At 41.8% G+C, this 16,649-nt stretch overlaps 1 protein-coding gene across 3 annotated transcripts in view; it reads left to right on the top strand.

The window, feature by feature from the left end:
- The window catches only part of C6H5orf24 (chromosome 6 C5orf24 homolog), a 109,837-nt gene that overhangs the window by 77,158 nt on the left and 16,030 nt on the right, over positions 1–16,649 (top strand). For all 3 annotated transcript variants that reach the window (XM_053717208.1, XM_053717209.1, XM_053717207.1), the window contains exon 2: positions 680–857. In XM_053717208.1, coding sequence (XP_053573183.1) covers positions 825–857 — 33 coding nt within the window. In that variant the 5' untranslated portion in view covers positions 680–824. The remainder of the gene's footprint in view (positions 1–679; positions 858–16,649) is intronic.

Here is a 16,649-nt window from a genome sequence, read left to right as displayed (position 1 = left end):
CCCGATCATACTTGATCGGGTTGATTGACACCCCCCTGCTGGCGACCCATTGGTGGCGAGTCTGCAGGGGGCGGCGTTGCACCAGCAGCTCTTGTGAGCTGCTGGTGCAATGCTGAATATGGCGAGCGTATTGCTCGCCGTATTCAGCGAGGTCTGGCGGACCTGATCCGCACTGTCGGATCAGGTCCGCCAGACTTTCTTAAATAGGGGCCCTAGTCTCAATTGGTTTGCCATCTTGAATGTAACATTTTAAACAGCTCTGAACTGATTCATATATACCAGTCACTGTCAGCGATGTAATATTTTAAAAAATACTCTATATTGCAAAGTTATGTATTGTGGTATGTCGATGAGTTCCCATATTTTAAAATTATTTTAATGGCTTTTAAAGTAACAGGGGGAGGTTAAATAATGTGATAAAACCCTAAATAGTACGCTCTGCGAAGCGCTCATATAAGCTATTCTTTTACCTGGCTTCTTTGTGGCCCTTGAGGTCTACATGAGGTCTATCCTTGTATGTATGCAAAAATTATTCCCTAGCATGAGACAGTTCTTTATTATGTTAAAAATTAATATTCACAATTCACACCAGAAGTATTTAGGAAGACAGCTGAATGTAATGTTGCCTTTATTATAACTATTTATTTACTGAAATGTTTCTTTATCTTCTCATTCCCAGATCAAAACCCTAAGCTACTACTGAAGGGTGACTGTGCTTATGCATTTGATGTGGCAGTTTCCAGGCGGCATAATACCGATTAACCTATTAAAGGAAGTCAACTGTATTTTGTTCTACTACTAAATATTTATCAGTCTACGTTGTCATGTTCAGACGTCAAGAACTATCTGGAATGCATGTACGTTATCTATAAATATGTTTTAATGCCTGTGTCTTTGTAAAATAATGTAGTACTATGTCATTGCTTGTACATATGTAGTGTAGTAACTATGTAGTGTGTTTTAGTGTGGTTTAAAGTCGCAGTGAGCGATGTGGGAGTCAGCTTTGTATAGAAAAAATTGAAAGTAAACTTAGTAATAACCATTCAAAAAGTTCCAGGTTCTGGTCACCATGTAATTTCACAGCTAGTAAAAACTTTGCTTCACATTAGTTTAGGGCTCAACAAATTGAGGTTCAGGCACCTTGGCTTGTGTCCCCAAGTCACCCATGGGTTCCCCCCACTGCCAGACACCACCAGCCACACCTAAAATTTCAATTGATACAGCTATATCCTTTCTAGGCCTCACACGTGTGACACACAAATACAACTTTTATTGTGTTCTTATATAACGTGTGTGTGTAAAATAAATATAAATGTGTGTATATAAACATACATATACGCACACACACACATATATATGTGTGTAAAATAAAAAAATAATATATATATAGACACACACACACGTACGTATATGTATATATAAATATTTATCTATGAATATATTATAATCAGTGAATTGTGTTAGCTTTGATGAAATATTGAACCATACTTTTTATCTACACTTTATGTAGTCAATATATGTTACTGAATTATATAACTGATTAAATGGATGGTTTAGGGTGAGATTAGTAATTCATTTAAAACTGCACATGATGTATAATTATAATAGCCAAATAAATGGCTGAGCTTTGGCAAGCTATAAATACTTACTAACTTGATTTGTAGAATTACTAATGTAACCTGTGGCCCTTCACACAGGTTTACCAAAATTTGCATCACATATTTTATTTAGGAATCTTTCTAGACTCTTGTGGGTTGATTACAATCTATGATTTGGTAATTATATGCATGTTACAGGTTGAAGATGAGCCCTTTTTTTTTTTTTTTACCAAATATTTTTTATTGAGAACTTCATATATCATAACATCAAGAAAAAATGATCATATTCACAAAGAACATAAAAGTACAAAACATATATTTCTCCAACATAGGTGTGTCCGGTCCACGGCGTCATCCTTACTTGTGGGATATTCTCTTCCCCAACAGGAAATGGCAAAGAGCCCAGCAAAGCTGGTCACATGATCCCTCCTAGGCTCCGCCTTCCCCAGTCATTCTCTTTGCCGTTGTACAGGCAACATCTCCACGGAGATGGCTTAGAGTTTTTTGGTGTTTAAATGTAGTTTTTATTCTTCAATCAAGAGTTTGTTATTTTAAAATAGTGCTGGTATGTACTATTTACTCTGAAACAGAAAAGAGATGAAGATTTCTGTTTGTAAGAGGAAAATGATTTTAGCAACCGTTACTAAAATCGATGGCTGTTTCCACACAGGACTGTTGAGAGGAATTAACTTCAGTTGGGGGAAACAGTGAGCAGACTTTTGCTGCTTGAGGTATGACACATTTCTAACAAGACTTGGTAATGCTGGAAGCTGTCATTTTCCCTATGGGATCCGGTAAGCCATTTTTATTAAATAAGAATAAAGGGCTTCACAAGGGCTTTAAAGACTGGTAGACATTTTTCTGGGCTAAAACGATTGATTTATAAGCATTTTTAATACTTCATAGCTTTGAGGAGTTATTTTATTCTTGGGAATTATGTAAAATAACCGGCAGGCACTGTATTGGACACCTTTTTCACTGGGGGCCTTCTCTAATCATAGGCAGAGCCTCATTTTCGCGCCTCTATTGCGCAGTTGTTTTTGGGAAGCAAGGCATGCAGATGCATGTGTGAGGAGCTCAGATACATAGAAAAAGCTTACTGAAGGCGTCATTTGGTATCGTATTCCCCTTTGGGCTTGGTTGGGTCTCAGCAAAGCAGATACCAGGGACTGTATAGGGGTTAAATATAAAAACGGCTCCGGTTCCGTTATTTTAAGAGTTAAAGCTTTCAAATTTGGTGTGCAATACTTTTAAGGCTTTAAGACACTGTGGTGAAATTTTGGTGAATTTTGAACAATTCCTTCATACTTTTTCACATTTTCAGTAATAAAGTGTGTTCAGTTTAAAATTTAAAGTGACAGTAACGGTTTTATTTTAAAACGTTTTTTGTACTTTGTTATCAAGTTTATGCCTGTTTAACATGTCTGAACTATCAGATAGACTATGTTCTGTATGTGGGGAAGCCAAGGTTCCTTCTCATTTAAATAGATGTGATTTATGTGACACAAAATTTAGAGAAAATGATGCCCAAGATGATTCCTCAAGTGAGGGGAGTAAGCATGGTACTGCATCATCCCCTCCTTCGTCTACGCCAGTCTTGCCCACACAGGAGGCCCCTAGTACATCTAGTGCGCCAATACTCCTTACTATGCAACAATTAACGGCTGTAATGGATAATTCTATCAAAAACATTTTAGCCAAAATGCCCACTTATCAGCTAAAGCGCGACTGCTCTGTTTTAGAAAATACTGAAGAGCATGAGGACGCTGATGATATTGGTTCTGAAGTGCCCCTACACCAGTCTGAGGGGGCCAGGGAGGTTTTGTCTGAGGGAGAAATTTCAGATTCAGGGAAAATTTCTCAACAAGCTGAACCTGATGTGATTACATTCAAATTTAAATTGGAACATCTCCGCGCTCTGCTTAAGGAGGTGTTATCTACTCTGGATGATTGTGAGAATTTGGTCATTCCAGAGAAATTATGTAAGATGGACAAGTTCCTAGAGGTCCCGGGGCCCCCCGAAGCTTTTCCTATACCCAAGCGGGTGGCGGACATTGTAAACAAAGAATGGGAAAGGCCCGGCATACCTTTTGTCCCTCCCCCTATATTTAAGAAATTGTTTCCTATGGTCGACCCCAGAAAGGACTTATGGCAGACAGTCCCCAAGGTCGAGGGGGCGGTTTCTACTCTAAACAAACGCACTACTATCCCTATAGAAGATAGTTGTGCTTTCAAAGATCCTATGGATAAAAAATTAGAGGGTTTGCTTAAAAAGATGTTTGTTCAGCAAGGTTACCTTCTACAACCAATTTCATGCATGGTTCCTGTCACTACAGCAGCGTGTTTCTGGTTCGATGAACTAGAAAAGTCGCTCAATAAAGATTCTTCTTATGAGGAGATTATGGACAGAATTCATGCTCTCAAATTGGCTAACTCTTTTACTTTAGACGCCACTTTGCAATTGGCTAGATTAGCGGCGAAAAATTCAGGGTTTGCTATTGTGGCGCGCAGAGCGCTTTGGCTAAAATCTTGGTCAGCGGATGCGTCTTCCAAGAACAAATTGCTTAACATACCTTTCAAGGGGAAAACGCTGTTTGGCCCTGACTTGAAAGAGATTATTTCTGATATCACTGGGGGTAAGGGCCACGCCCTTCCTCAGGATAGGTCTTTCAAGGCTAAAAATAAACCAAATTTTCGTCCCTTTCGCAGAAACGGACCAGCCCCAAGTGCTACATCCTCTAAGCAAGAGGGTAATACTTCTCAAACCAAGCCAGCCTGGAGGCCAATGCAAGGCTGGAACAAAGGTAAGCAGGCCAAGAAACCTGCCACTGCTACCAAGACAGCATGAGATGTTGGCCCCCGATCCGGGACCGGATCTGGTGGGGGGCAGACTTTCTCTCTTCGCTCAGGCTTGGGCAAGAGATGTTCTGGATCCTTGGGCGCTAGAAATAGTCTCCCAAGGTTATCTTCTGGAATTCAAGGAGCTTCCCCCAAGGGGGAGGTTCCACAGGTCTCAATTGTCTTCAGACCACATAAAAAGACAGGCATTCTTACATTGTGTAGAAGACCTGTTAAAAATGGGAGTGATTCATCCTGTTCCATTAGGAGAACAAGGGATGGGATTCTACTCCAATCTGTTCATAGTTCCCAAAAAAGAGGGAACATTCAGACCAATCTTAGATCTCAAGATCCTAAACAAGTTTCTCAAGGTTCCATCGTTCAAAATGGAAACCATTCGGACAATTCTTCCTTCCATCCAGGAAGGTCAATTCATGACCACGGTGGATTTAAAGGATGCGTATCTACATATTCCTATCCACAAGGAACATCATCGGTTCCTAAGGTTCGCCTTTCTGGACAAGCATTACCAGTTTGTGTCACTTCCATTCGGATTAGCCACTGCTCCAAGAATTTTCACAAAGGTACTAGGGTCCCTTCTAGCGGTGCTACGACCAAGGGGCATTGCAGTAGTACCTTACTTGGACGACATTCTGATTCAAGCGTCGTCCCTACCACAAGCAAAGGCTCATACGGACATTGTCCTGGCCTTTCTCAGATCTCACGGGTGGAAAGTGAACGTAGAAAAAAGTTCTCTATCTCCGTCAACAAGAGTTCCCTTCTTGGGAACAATAATAGACTCCTTAGAAATGAGGATTTTTCTGACAGAGGCCAGAAAATCAAAACTTCTAAGCTCTTGTCAAGTACTTCATTCTGTTCTTCTTCCTTCCATAGCACAGTGCATGGAAGTAATAGGTTTGATGGTCGCGGCAATGGACATAGTTCCTTTTGCGCGAATTCATCTGAGACCATTACAACTGTGCATGCTCAGTCAGTGGAATGGGGATTATACAGACTTGTCTCCGACGATACAAGTAGATCAGAGGACCAGAGATTCACTCCGTTGGTGGCTGACCCTGGACAACCTGTCACAGGGGATGAGCTTCCGCAGACCAGAGTGGGTCATTGTCACGACCGACGCCAGTCTGGTAGGCTGGGGCGCGGTCTGGGAACCCCTGAAAGCTCAGGGTCTTTGGTCTCGGGAAGAATCTCTTCTCCCGATAAACATTCTGGAACTGAGAGCGATATTCAATGCTCTCAAGGCTTGGCCTCAGCTAGCAAAGGCCAAATTCATACGGTTTCAATCAGACAACATGACGACTGTTGCGTATATCAACCATCAGGGGGGAACAAGGAGTTCCCTGGCGATGGAAGAAGTGACCAAAATCATTCAATGGGCGGAGACTCACTCCTGCCACTTGTCTGCAATCCACATCCCAGGCGTGGAAAATTGGGAAGCGGATTTTCTGAGTCGTCAGACATTTCATCCGGGGGAGTGGGAACTCCATCCGGAAATCTTTGCCCAAATAACTCAATTGTGGGGCATTCCAGACATGGATCTGATGGCCTCTCGTCAGAACTTCAAGGTTCCTTGCTACGGGTCCAGATCCAGGGATCCCAAGGCGACTCTAGTAGATGCACTAGTAGCACCTTGGACCTTCAACCTAGCTTATGTATTCCCACCGTTTCCTCTCATCCCCAGGCTGGTAGCCAGGATCAATCAGGAGAGGGCATCGGTGATCTTGATAGCTCCTGCGTGGCAACGCAGGACTTGGTATGCAGACCTGGTGAATATGTCATCGGCTCCACCATGGAAGCTACCTTTGAGACAGGACCTTCTTGTTCAAGGTCCGTTCGAACATCCGAATCTGGTTTCACTCCAACTGACTGCTTGGAGATTGAACGCTTGATTTTATCAAAGCGAGGGTTCTCAGATTCTGTCATTGATACTCTTGTTCAGGCCAGAAAGCCTGTAACTAGAAAAATCTACCATAAGATATGGAAAAAATATATCTGTTGGTGTGAATCTAAAGGATTCCCTTGGAACAAGATAAAAATTCCTAAGATTCTATCCTTTCTTCAAGAAGGTTTGGAGAAAGGATTATCTGCAAGTTCTTTGAAGGGACAGATTTCTGCCTTATCTGTTTTACTTCACAAAAAGCTGGCGGCTGTGCCAGATGTTCAGGCTTTTGTTCAGGCTCTGGTTAGAATCAAGCCTGTTTACAAACCTTTGACTCCTCCTTGGAGTCTCAATTTAGTTCTTTCAGTTCTTCAGGGGGTTCCGTTTGAGCCCCTACATTCCGTCGATATCAAGTTATTATCTTGGAAAGTTTTGTATTTGGTCGCAATTTCTTCTGCTAGAAGAGTTTCAGAGTTATCTGCTCTGCAGTGTTCTCCTCCCTATCTGGTGTTCCATGCAGATAAGGTGGTTTTGCGTACTAAACCTGGTTTTCTTCCGAAAGTTGTTTCTAACAAAAACATTAACCAGGAGATAGTCGTGCCTTCTTTGTGTCCGAATCCAGTTTCAAAGAAGGAACGTTTGTTGCACAATTTGGATGTAGTTCGTGCTCTAAAATTCTATTTAGATGCTACAAAGGATTTCAGACAAACATCTTCCTTGTTTGTTGTTTATTCTGGTAAAAGGAGAGGTCAAAAAGCAACTTCTACCTCTCTATCTTTTTGGCTTAAAAGCATCAACAGATTGGCTTATGAGACTGCCGGACGGCAGCCTCCTGAAAGAATCACAGCTCATTCCACTAGGGCCGTGGCTTCCACATGGGCCTTTAAGAACGAGGCTTCTGTTGATCAGATATGTAAGGCAGCGACTTGGTCTTCACTGCACACTTTTACCAAATTTTACAAATTTGATACTTTTGCTTCTTCTGAGGCTATTTTTGGGAGAAAGGTTTTGCAAACCGTGGTGCCTTCCATCTAGGTGACCTGATTTGCTCCCTCCCATCATCCGTGTCCTAAAGCTTTGGTATTGGTTCCCACAAGTAAGGATGACGCCGTGGACCGGACACACCTATGTTGGAGAAAACAGAATTTATGTTTACCTGATAAATTACTTTCTCCAACGGTGTGTCCGGTCCACGGCCCGCCCTGGTTTTTTAATCAGGTCTGATGATTTATTTTCTTTAACTACAGTCACCACGGTATCATATGATTTCTCCTATGCAAATATTCCTCCTTTACGTCGGTCGAATGACTGGGGAAGGCGGAGCCTAGGTGGGATCATGTGACCAGCTTTGCTGGGCTCTTTGCCATTTCCTGTTGGGGAAGAGAATATCCCACAAGTAAGGATGACGCCGTGGACCGGACACACCGTTGGAGAAAGTAATTTATCAGGTAAACATAAATTCTGTTTTCCCAATGTGACTTGCAAACACAGCTTTCTGTCTAAATATCTGATCCAGAAATTACAATTCCTATTCAAGGAATTTCTATTGCCTGCTCAGCAATAGGGAGAAAGGGAAGTAATAACGAAAAAAGAGAGAGAAGAAAGAGAGTGAGAAGGAAAAAAAAAAAAAAAAAAAAAAAAGGGGAGGAAAGCCCGCCATGAACATTATCTCATGCCACAGTTTATACACGTATGCCATTCCGTCCCTGACAAAGAGACGCTAAAGCCAATGTGTCGGAAGAACTTCTCCTACTACCAATGCCATAAAATTGACATTCTGTTTAAGTGGTGAAATAAATTGGATCTGGGCCTGTTGGGGCCATGCTAAAATTACCCTCTTCCACTTATCAAAGAAGTTCCTTATTACTTTTTCTGTTCCTCCTGTCAAATAGTGTCTTTCCATAATCATTTGTAATTTAATAATATTGACGAACTCCGCTATTGTTGGAACCTCTGATGCTCCCCATTTCACAAATATCATATGTCTGGCTGCCAAAATGGTCATATTAATTAGTTGGCCCTCACCTTTATGTTGCCCATATTCTCTTAAAAGAAAGATATGTCGTAGTTGGGGGACCCAAGATGAGCCCTTTTTGATGTTGGCATGATCATGATCAGTCATTTTTATTGTTTATGGGAGCAGTTTTTTATTATCAGTTTGCTGAAAAATGGCCCTGTACTTATGTGCTAGTCTTGTTTGTTTTAACCAAAATCCATTTTTTTATTATTAACCATGCAATCTGTAGGTGCATGATGAGTCCTTCTCGTCATGCAGGGGGATCACTGATCAAATGCTGTTTTCATCGATCCCCCGCACTACAGGCCGGGGATCGTAGGTGGCCTTGTGGACGGCACTCCCAGGCTTCATGGGAGTGCGGGCCGACGTCACCACGTACACACATCACAAATGGACTGAGCCAGGATTCACTGGTAACTGCAAGGGAACTGGATGGGGGTAGGTTTTCCTGACCCATTGATCTCAACTCCCATAGCAGCTACAAAGTACTACAAATCTAATCTTTTAAAAATGCAAGGCCATAGGGTTTAAATGTAAGTAGGGAAAAAAGCTCAAAATTGGCTCATCACTTGGTTGAAAAAAGCTGAGAAAGGGTTAAAGGTCCATAATAGTGAAAAAAAAAATTCTTGCTTTAATTTGTTAGAGCATGTACTTTTAAGATTATGGACCCTACACTACTGTGTGTTTAACCTCCACAAAATGGTTGAACACACAGTAGAAGTAATGCTTCGGATCCGCAGAGCATGCGCATTCGGATCCGCTAAGCACTGCTGAACCCAATCAGAAACTGTCAACTAATCCAACACTAGTTACAGAGCTGATGTGTGTGACTAGCACTGCTGATTGGATTGGCGGCAGTTACCGTTTGGGAACTGCAATGCTCTGGTGGTCCTGAGCAGTAGTTTTACTATGTGTTTAAACCTTTTGCAGGTGTTAAAAACACAGTAGTGTAGACTTGATAGTCTTAAAATTACAGGCTCTAATGATTTAGAGCATGTAATTTTCTGACTGTTATGTCCCTTTAATAGACACATTTACAAGGCTATTTTCTCCAACATTGGTGTGTCCGGTCCACGGCGTCATCCTTACTTGTGGGATATTCTCTTCCCCAACAGGAAATGGCAAAGAGTCCCAGCAAAGCTGGTCACATGATCCCTCCTAGGCTCCGCCCACCCCAGTCATTCTCTTTGCCGTTGCACAGGCAACATCTCCACGGAGATGGTTAAGAGTTTTTTGGTGTTTAAATGTAGTTTTTATTCTTCTATCAAGTGTTTGTTATTTTAAAATATTGCTGGTATGTACTATTTACTCTGAAACAGAAAAAGGATGAAGATTTCTGTTTGTAAGAGGAAGATGATTTTAGCAGACAGTAACTAAAATCGATTGCTGTTTCCACACAGGACTGTTGAGATGAAGTAACTTCAGTTGGGGGAAACAGTTAGCAGACTTTTCTGCTTCAGGTATGACTAGCCATATTTCTAACAAGACCATGTAATGCTGGAAGGCTGTCATTTCCCCTCATGGGGACCGGTAAGCCATTTTCTTAGTTAAACATAAAAGAATAAAGGGCTTCAAAAAGGGCTTAAAAACTGGTAGACATTTTTCTGGGCTAAAACGATTGCTTTACTAGGCATATTATGCAGATTATAACTAATAATTGGTATTATAATTTTGGGGAACGTTTAGAAAAAACGGCAGGCACTGTGTTGGACACCTTTTTCAGATGGGGGCCTTTCTAGTTATAGACAGAGCCTCATTTTCGCGCCATTAATGCGCAGTTGTTTTTGGAGAGCAAGGCATGCAGATGCATGTGTGAGGAGCTAAGAATCACTGAAAAAGCTTATAGAAGGCGTCATTTGGTATCGTATTCCCCTCTGGGCTTGGTTGGGTCTCAGCAAAGCATATAGCTGGGACTGTATAGGGGTTAAATGTAAAAACGGCTCCGGTTCCGTTATTTTAAGGGTTAAAGCTCTGAAATTTGGTGTGCAATACTTTTAATGCTTTAAGACACTGTGGTGAAATTTTGGTAATTTTTGAACAATTACTTCATACTTTTTCACATATTCAGTAATAAAGTGTTTTCAGTTTGAAATTTAAAGAGACAGTAACGGTTTTATTTTAAAACGTTTTTTTGTGCTTGGTTGACAAGTTTAAGCCTGTTTAACATGTCTGTACCATCAGATAAGCTATGTTCTATATGTATGAAAGCCAATGTGTCTCCCCATTTAAATTTATGTGATAAGTGTGCCATAGTGTCCAAACAAAGTAAGGACAGTAATGCCACATATGATGATATTGCCCAAGATGATTCCTCAAATGAGGGGAGTAAACATGATACTACATCATCCCCTAATGTGTCTACACCAGTTTTGCCCACACAGGAGGCCCCTAGTACATCTAGTGCGCCAATACTTATTACCATGCAACAATTAACAGCTGTAATGGATAACTCCATAGCAAATCTTTTATCCAAAATGCCTACTTATCAGAGAAAGCGCGATTGCTCTGTTTTAAACACTGAAGAGCAGGAGGGCGCTGATGATATTTGTTCTGACATACCCTCACACCAATCTCAAGGGGCCATGAGGGAGGTTTTGTCTGATGGAGAAATCTCAGATTCAGGAAAAATTTCTCATCAAGCTGAAACTGATGTTGTGACATTTAAATTTAAATTAGAACATCTCCGCGCACTGCTTAAGGAGGTGTTATCTACTCTGGATGATTGTGACAATTTGGTCATTCCAGAGAAATTATGTAAGATGGACAAGTTCCTAGAGGTTCCGGTGCCCCCCGACGCTTTTCCTATACCCAAGCGGGTGGCGGACATAGTAAATAAAGAGTGGGAAAGGCCCGGCATACCTTTTGTTCCCCCCCCCCTATATTTAAGAAATTATTTCCTATAGTCGACCCCAGAAAGGACTTATGGCAGACAGTCCCCAAGGTCGAGGGGGCGGTTTCTACTCTAAACAAACGCACTACTATTCCTATCGAAGACAGTTGTGCTTTTAAAGATCCTATGGATAAAAAATTAGAGGGTTTGCTTAAAAAGATTTTTGTACAGCAAGGGTTCCTTCTACAACCAATTTCATGCATTGTTCCTGTCACTACGGCAGCGTGCTTCTGGTTCGAGGAACTAGAAAAGTCGCTCAGTAGAGAATCTTCGTATGAGGAGGTTATGGACAGAGTTCAAGCACTTAAATTGGCTAACTCTTTTGTTTTAGATGCCGCTTTGCAATTAGCTAGATTAGCGGCGAAAAATTCAGGGTTTGCTATCGTGGCGCGCAGAGCGCTTTGGCTAAAGTCTTGGTCAGCAGATGTGTCATCCAAGACAAAATTGCTTAACATTCCTTTCAAAGGTAAAACATTATTTGGACCAGATTTGAAAGAGATTATTTCAGACATCACTGGAGGAAAGGGCCACGCCCTCCCACAGGGTAGGTCTTTTAAGGCTAAAAATAAGCCTAATTTTCGTCCCTTTCGCAGAAAGGGACCAGCCTCTAATTCTGCATCCTCTAAGCAAGAGGGTAATACTTCACAACCCAAACCAGCCTGGAAACCAATGCAAGGCTGGAACAAGGGTAAGCAGGTCAAGAAGCCTACCACTGCTACCAAAACAGCATGAAGGGATAGCCCCCGATCCGGAACCGGATCTAGTGGGGGGCAGACTCTCTCTCTTTGCTCAGGCTTGGGCAAGAGATGTTCAGGATCCTTGGGCGCTAGAAATAGTTTCTCAAGGTTATCTTCTGGAATTCAAGGAACTACCCCCAAGGGGAAGGTTCCACAGGTCTCAATTTTCCTCAAACCAAATAAAGAGACAGGCATTCTTACATTGCGTAGAAGACCTGTTAAAGATGGGAGTGATACATCCAGTTCCAATAAAAGAACAAGGAATGGGATTTTACTCAAATCTGTTCGTAGTTCCCAAAAAAGAGGGAACATTCAGACCAATTTTGGATCTGAAGATCCTAAACAAATTTCTCAGGGTTCCATCGTTCAAAATGGAAACCATTCGAACGATCCTTCCCACCATCCAGGAAAGTCAATTTATGACCACCGTGGATTTAAAGGATGCGTACCTACATATTCCTATCCACAAGGAACATCATCAGTTCCTAAGGTCCTAGCCTTTCTCAGATCTCACGGATGGAAGGTGAACAAAGAAAAAAGTTCTCTGTCCCCGTCAACAAGAGTTCCCTTCTTGGGAACAATAATAGATTCCTTAGAAATGAGGATTTTTCTGACAGAGGTCAGAAAATCAAAACTTCTAAGCTCTTGTCAAGTACTTCACTCTGTTCCTCGTCCTTCCATAGCGCAGTGCATGGAGGTAATAGGTTTGATGGTTGCAACAATGGACATAGTTCCTTTTGCACGAATTCATCTAAGACCATTACAACTGTGCATGGTCAAACAGTGGAATGGGGATTATACAGACTTGTCTCCGATGATTCAAGTAGATCAAAAGACCAGAGATTCACTCCGTTGGTGGCTGACCCTGGACAATCTGTCACAGGGAATGAGCTTCCGCAGACCAGAGTGGGTCATTGTCACGACCGACGCCAGTCTAGTGGGCTGGGGCGCGGTCTGGGAATCCCTGAAAGCTCAGGGTTTATGGTTTCGGGAAGAGTCTCTTCTCCCGATAAACATTCTGGAACTGAGAGCGATATTCAATGCTCTCAAAGCTTGGCCTCAACTAGCAAAGGCCAAATTCATAAGGTTTCAATCAGACAACATGACGACTGTTGCATATATCAATCATCAGGGGGGAACAAGGAGTTCCCTGGCGATGAAAGAAGTGACCAAGATAATTCAATGGGCGGAGGATCACTCCTGCCACTTGTCTGCGATCCACATCCCAGGAGTGGAAAATTGGGAAGCGGATTTTCTGAGTCGTCAGACATTCCATCCGGGGGAGTGGGAACTCCATCCGGAAATCTTTGCCCAAATAACTCAATTATGGGGCATTCCAGACATGGATCTGATGGCGTCTCGTCAGAACTTCAAGGTTCCTTGCTACGGGTCCAGATCCAGGGATCCCAAGGCGACTCTAGTAGATGCACTAGTAGCACCTTGGACCTTCAACCTAGCTTATGTATTCCCACCGTTTCCTCTCATTCCCAGGCTGGTAGCCAGGATCAATCAGGAGAGGGCCTCGGTGATCTTGATAGCTCCTGCGTGGCCACGCAGGACTTGGTATGCAGACCTGGTGAATATGTCATCGGCTCCACCATGGAAGCTACCTTTGAGACAGGACCTTCTTGTTCAGGGTCCATTCGAACATCCGAATCTGGTTTCCCTCCAACTGACGGCTTGGAGATTGAACGCTTGATTTTATCAAAGCGTGGGTTTTCAGATTCTGTAATAGATACTCTGATTCAGGCTAGAAAGCCTGTAACTAGAAAAATTTATCATAAAATATGGAAAAAATATATCTGTTGGTGTGAATCCAAAGGATTGCCATGGAACAAGATAAAAATTCCTAAGATTCTATCCTTTCTACAAGAAGGTTTGGAGAAAGGATTATCTGCAAGTTCTCTAAAGGGACAGATTTCTGCTTTATCTGTCTTACTACACAAACGACTGGCAGCTATGCCAGATGTTCAAGCATTTGTTCAGGCTCTGGTTAGGATCAAGCCTGTTTACAGACCTTTGACTCCTCCCTGGAGTTTAAATCTAGTTCTTTCAGTTCTTCAAGGGGTTCCGTTTGAACCCTTACATTCCGTAGATATTAAGTTACTATCTTGGAAAGTTTTGTTTTTGGTTGCAATCTCTTCTGCTAGAAGAGTTTCAGAGTTATCTGCTCTGCAGTGTTCTCCTCCTTATCTGGTGTTCCATGCAGATAAGGTGGTTTTGCGTACTAAGCCTGGTTTTCTTCCTAAAGTTGTTTCTAACAAAAATATTAACCAGGAGATAGTTGTACCTTCTTTGTGTCCGAATCCAGTTTCAAAGAAGGAGCGTTTGTTACACAATTTGGACGTTGTCCGTGCTCTAAAATTCTATTTAGAGGCTACTAAAGATTTCAGACAAACATCATCCTTGTTTGTTGTTTATTCTGGTAAAAGGAGAGGTCAAAAAGCGACTTCTACCTCTCTTTCCTTTTGGCTTAAAAGCATTATCCGTTTGGCTTATGAGACTGCCGGACGGCAGCCTCCTGAAAGAATCACAGCTCACTCCACTAGGGCTGTGGCTTCCACATGGGCCTTCAAGAACGAGGCTTCTGTTGACCAGATATGTAAGGCAGTGACTTGGTCTTCACTGCACACTTTTGCCAAATTTTACAAATTTGATACTTTTGCTTCTTCGGAGGCTATTTTTGGGAGAAAGGTTTTGCAAGCTGTGGTGCCTTCCGTTTAGGTGACCTGATTTGCTCCCTCCCTTCATCCGTGTCCTAAAGCTTTGGTATTGGTTCCCACAAGTAAGGATGACGCCGTGGACCGGACACACCAATGTTGGAGAAAACAGAATTTATGTTTACCTGATAAATTACTTTTTCCAACGGTGTGTCCGGTCCACGGCCCGCCCTGGTTTTTTTAATCAGGTCTGATGAATTATTTTCTCTAACTACAGTCACCACGGTATCATATGATTTCTCCTATATATATTTCCTCCTGTCAGTCGGTTGAATGACTGGGGTGGGCGGAGCCTAGGAGGGATCATGTGACCAGCTTTGCTGGGACTCTTTGCCATTTCCTGTTGGGGAAGAGAATATCCCACAAGTAAGGATGACGCCGTGGACCGGATACACCGTTGGAGAAAGTAATTTATCAGGTAAACATAAATTCTGTTTTTCATGAATTGAATTTCAAAGCTAGATTTACCTCAAAATGTTATGGGATGGAGCAATGCTTTTGTGCATTATTATTATAATTATTGGTTATTTATAAAGCGCCAACCAATTATACAAAGCTCAAAACATTAGTGGGATGCATTACGTACACTAACAAGTACAATAAGGGTATGTTAAATTTTTTTAGGGTGCATAAATACAGTGCAATAATTGTTATCTAAGTTATACAAAAGGAGAGGAATGCCTTGCCCTTGAGCACAATCAATATTAGTTCACTTATATACAAAGTGGCCTACAGCTAGAGTGTCTCTCAGGCTTACAATCTAAAGGAGAGGGAATGGGAACAGAACATAAGGGAGAAGGAAACTAAGTCTGATATAATGCAGGGTGAACTGAGAGTGAGTGGTTACATAGAGAACACTAAAGGAAGAAATTGTGTGGTGAGTGAGCAAGTGAGGTTTGGAAAAGTGTAGCAGAATAGAGATGTGCACCCAGCAGTTTTCGTTCACTGCCGAATGCGCAAGTAAGAGGCTGCTTGCAGTATTCGTCTCAAATATCTTCTTGTGCAAGTGAAATACACTTAGTTTTGCTGGTTTGCAAATCTGTGAGACTGCTGTAAGTTAGAGGCAAGAAAGACATAGAGAAATTCCCCCCTCCTTATTGGATGAAGTCAGAATGCACCTTCAGTAAACAGATACAAATATTATCTGGTTCATCCATGCAAGCAATATTTTTTTTTACAAATCCATAACTTAACACACATGCCTGTGTCACCCATTATTTCCCTGTTCAAAGACATGCACATAGTTGTACGATTTTGCAGCACAACAGGTTAATTGTAAACATCACCTCATTACTAAGCACTATTTAAAAAGGGATGTTTGTGTTGCTTTACATTTCTGCTTGCTTTATGTGGTAGTTATGTCAGATGCTGAACTGTAATAAAAGCGTTATCTGCTTGTGTAATAAAACGTTTTGTATATTTCTAGAACATAGATCATACTTAAAGGGACACTGAACCCAAATTTTTTCTTTCGTGATTCAGATAGAGCATGACATTTTAAGCAACTTTCTAATTTATTCCTATTATGAAATTGTCTTCATTCTCTTGGTATCTTTATTTAAAAAGCAAGAATGTACGTTTAGATGCCGGTCCATTTCTCCAACATTGGTGTGTCCGGTCCACGGCGTCATCCATTACTTGTGGGAAATATTCTCCCCCACAGGGAAAGGCAAGGAGAGCACACAGCAAGAGCTGTCCATATAGCTCCCCCTCTGGCTCCGCCCCCCAGTCATTCTCCTTGCCGCTCTGAACAAGTAGCATCTCCACGGGGATGGTGAGGAGTTTGTGGTGTTAGTTGTAGTTTTTTATTCTTCTATCAAGAGTTTGTTATTTTAAAATAGTGCTGGCTTGTACTATTTACTCTACAACAGAAAAGTGATGAAGATTTCTGTTTAAGAGGGCTATGATTTTAGCACAAGTAACTAAAATCCATTACTGTTACCACGCAG

Source organism: Bombina bombina, chromosome 6 (assembly GCF_027579735.1).
Source record: "Bombina bombina isolate aBomBom1 chromosome 6, aBomBom1.pri, whole genome shotgun sequence".
Classification (NCBI taxonomy): Eukaryota; Metazoa; Chordata; class Amphibia; order Anura; family Bombinatoridae; genus Bombina; species Bombina bombina.
This window is presented reverse-complemented; position numbering and strand designations above follow the sequence as displayed.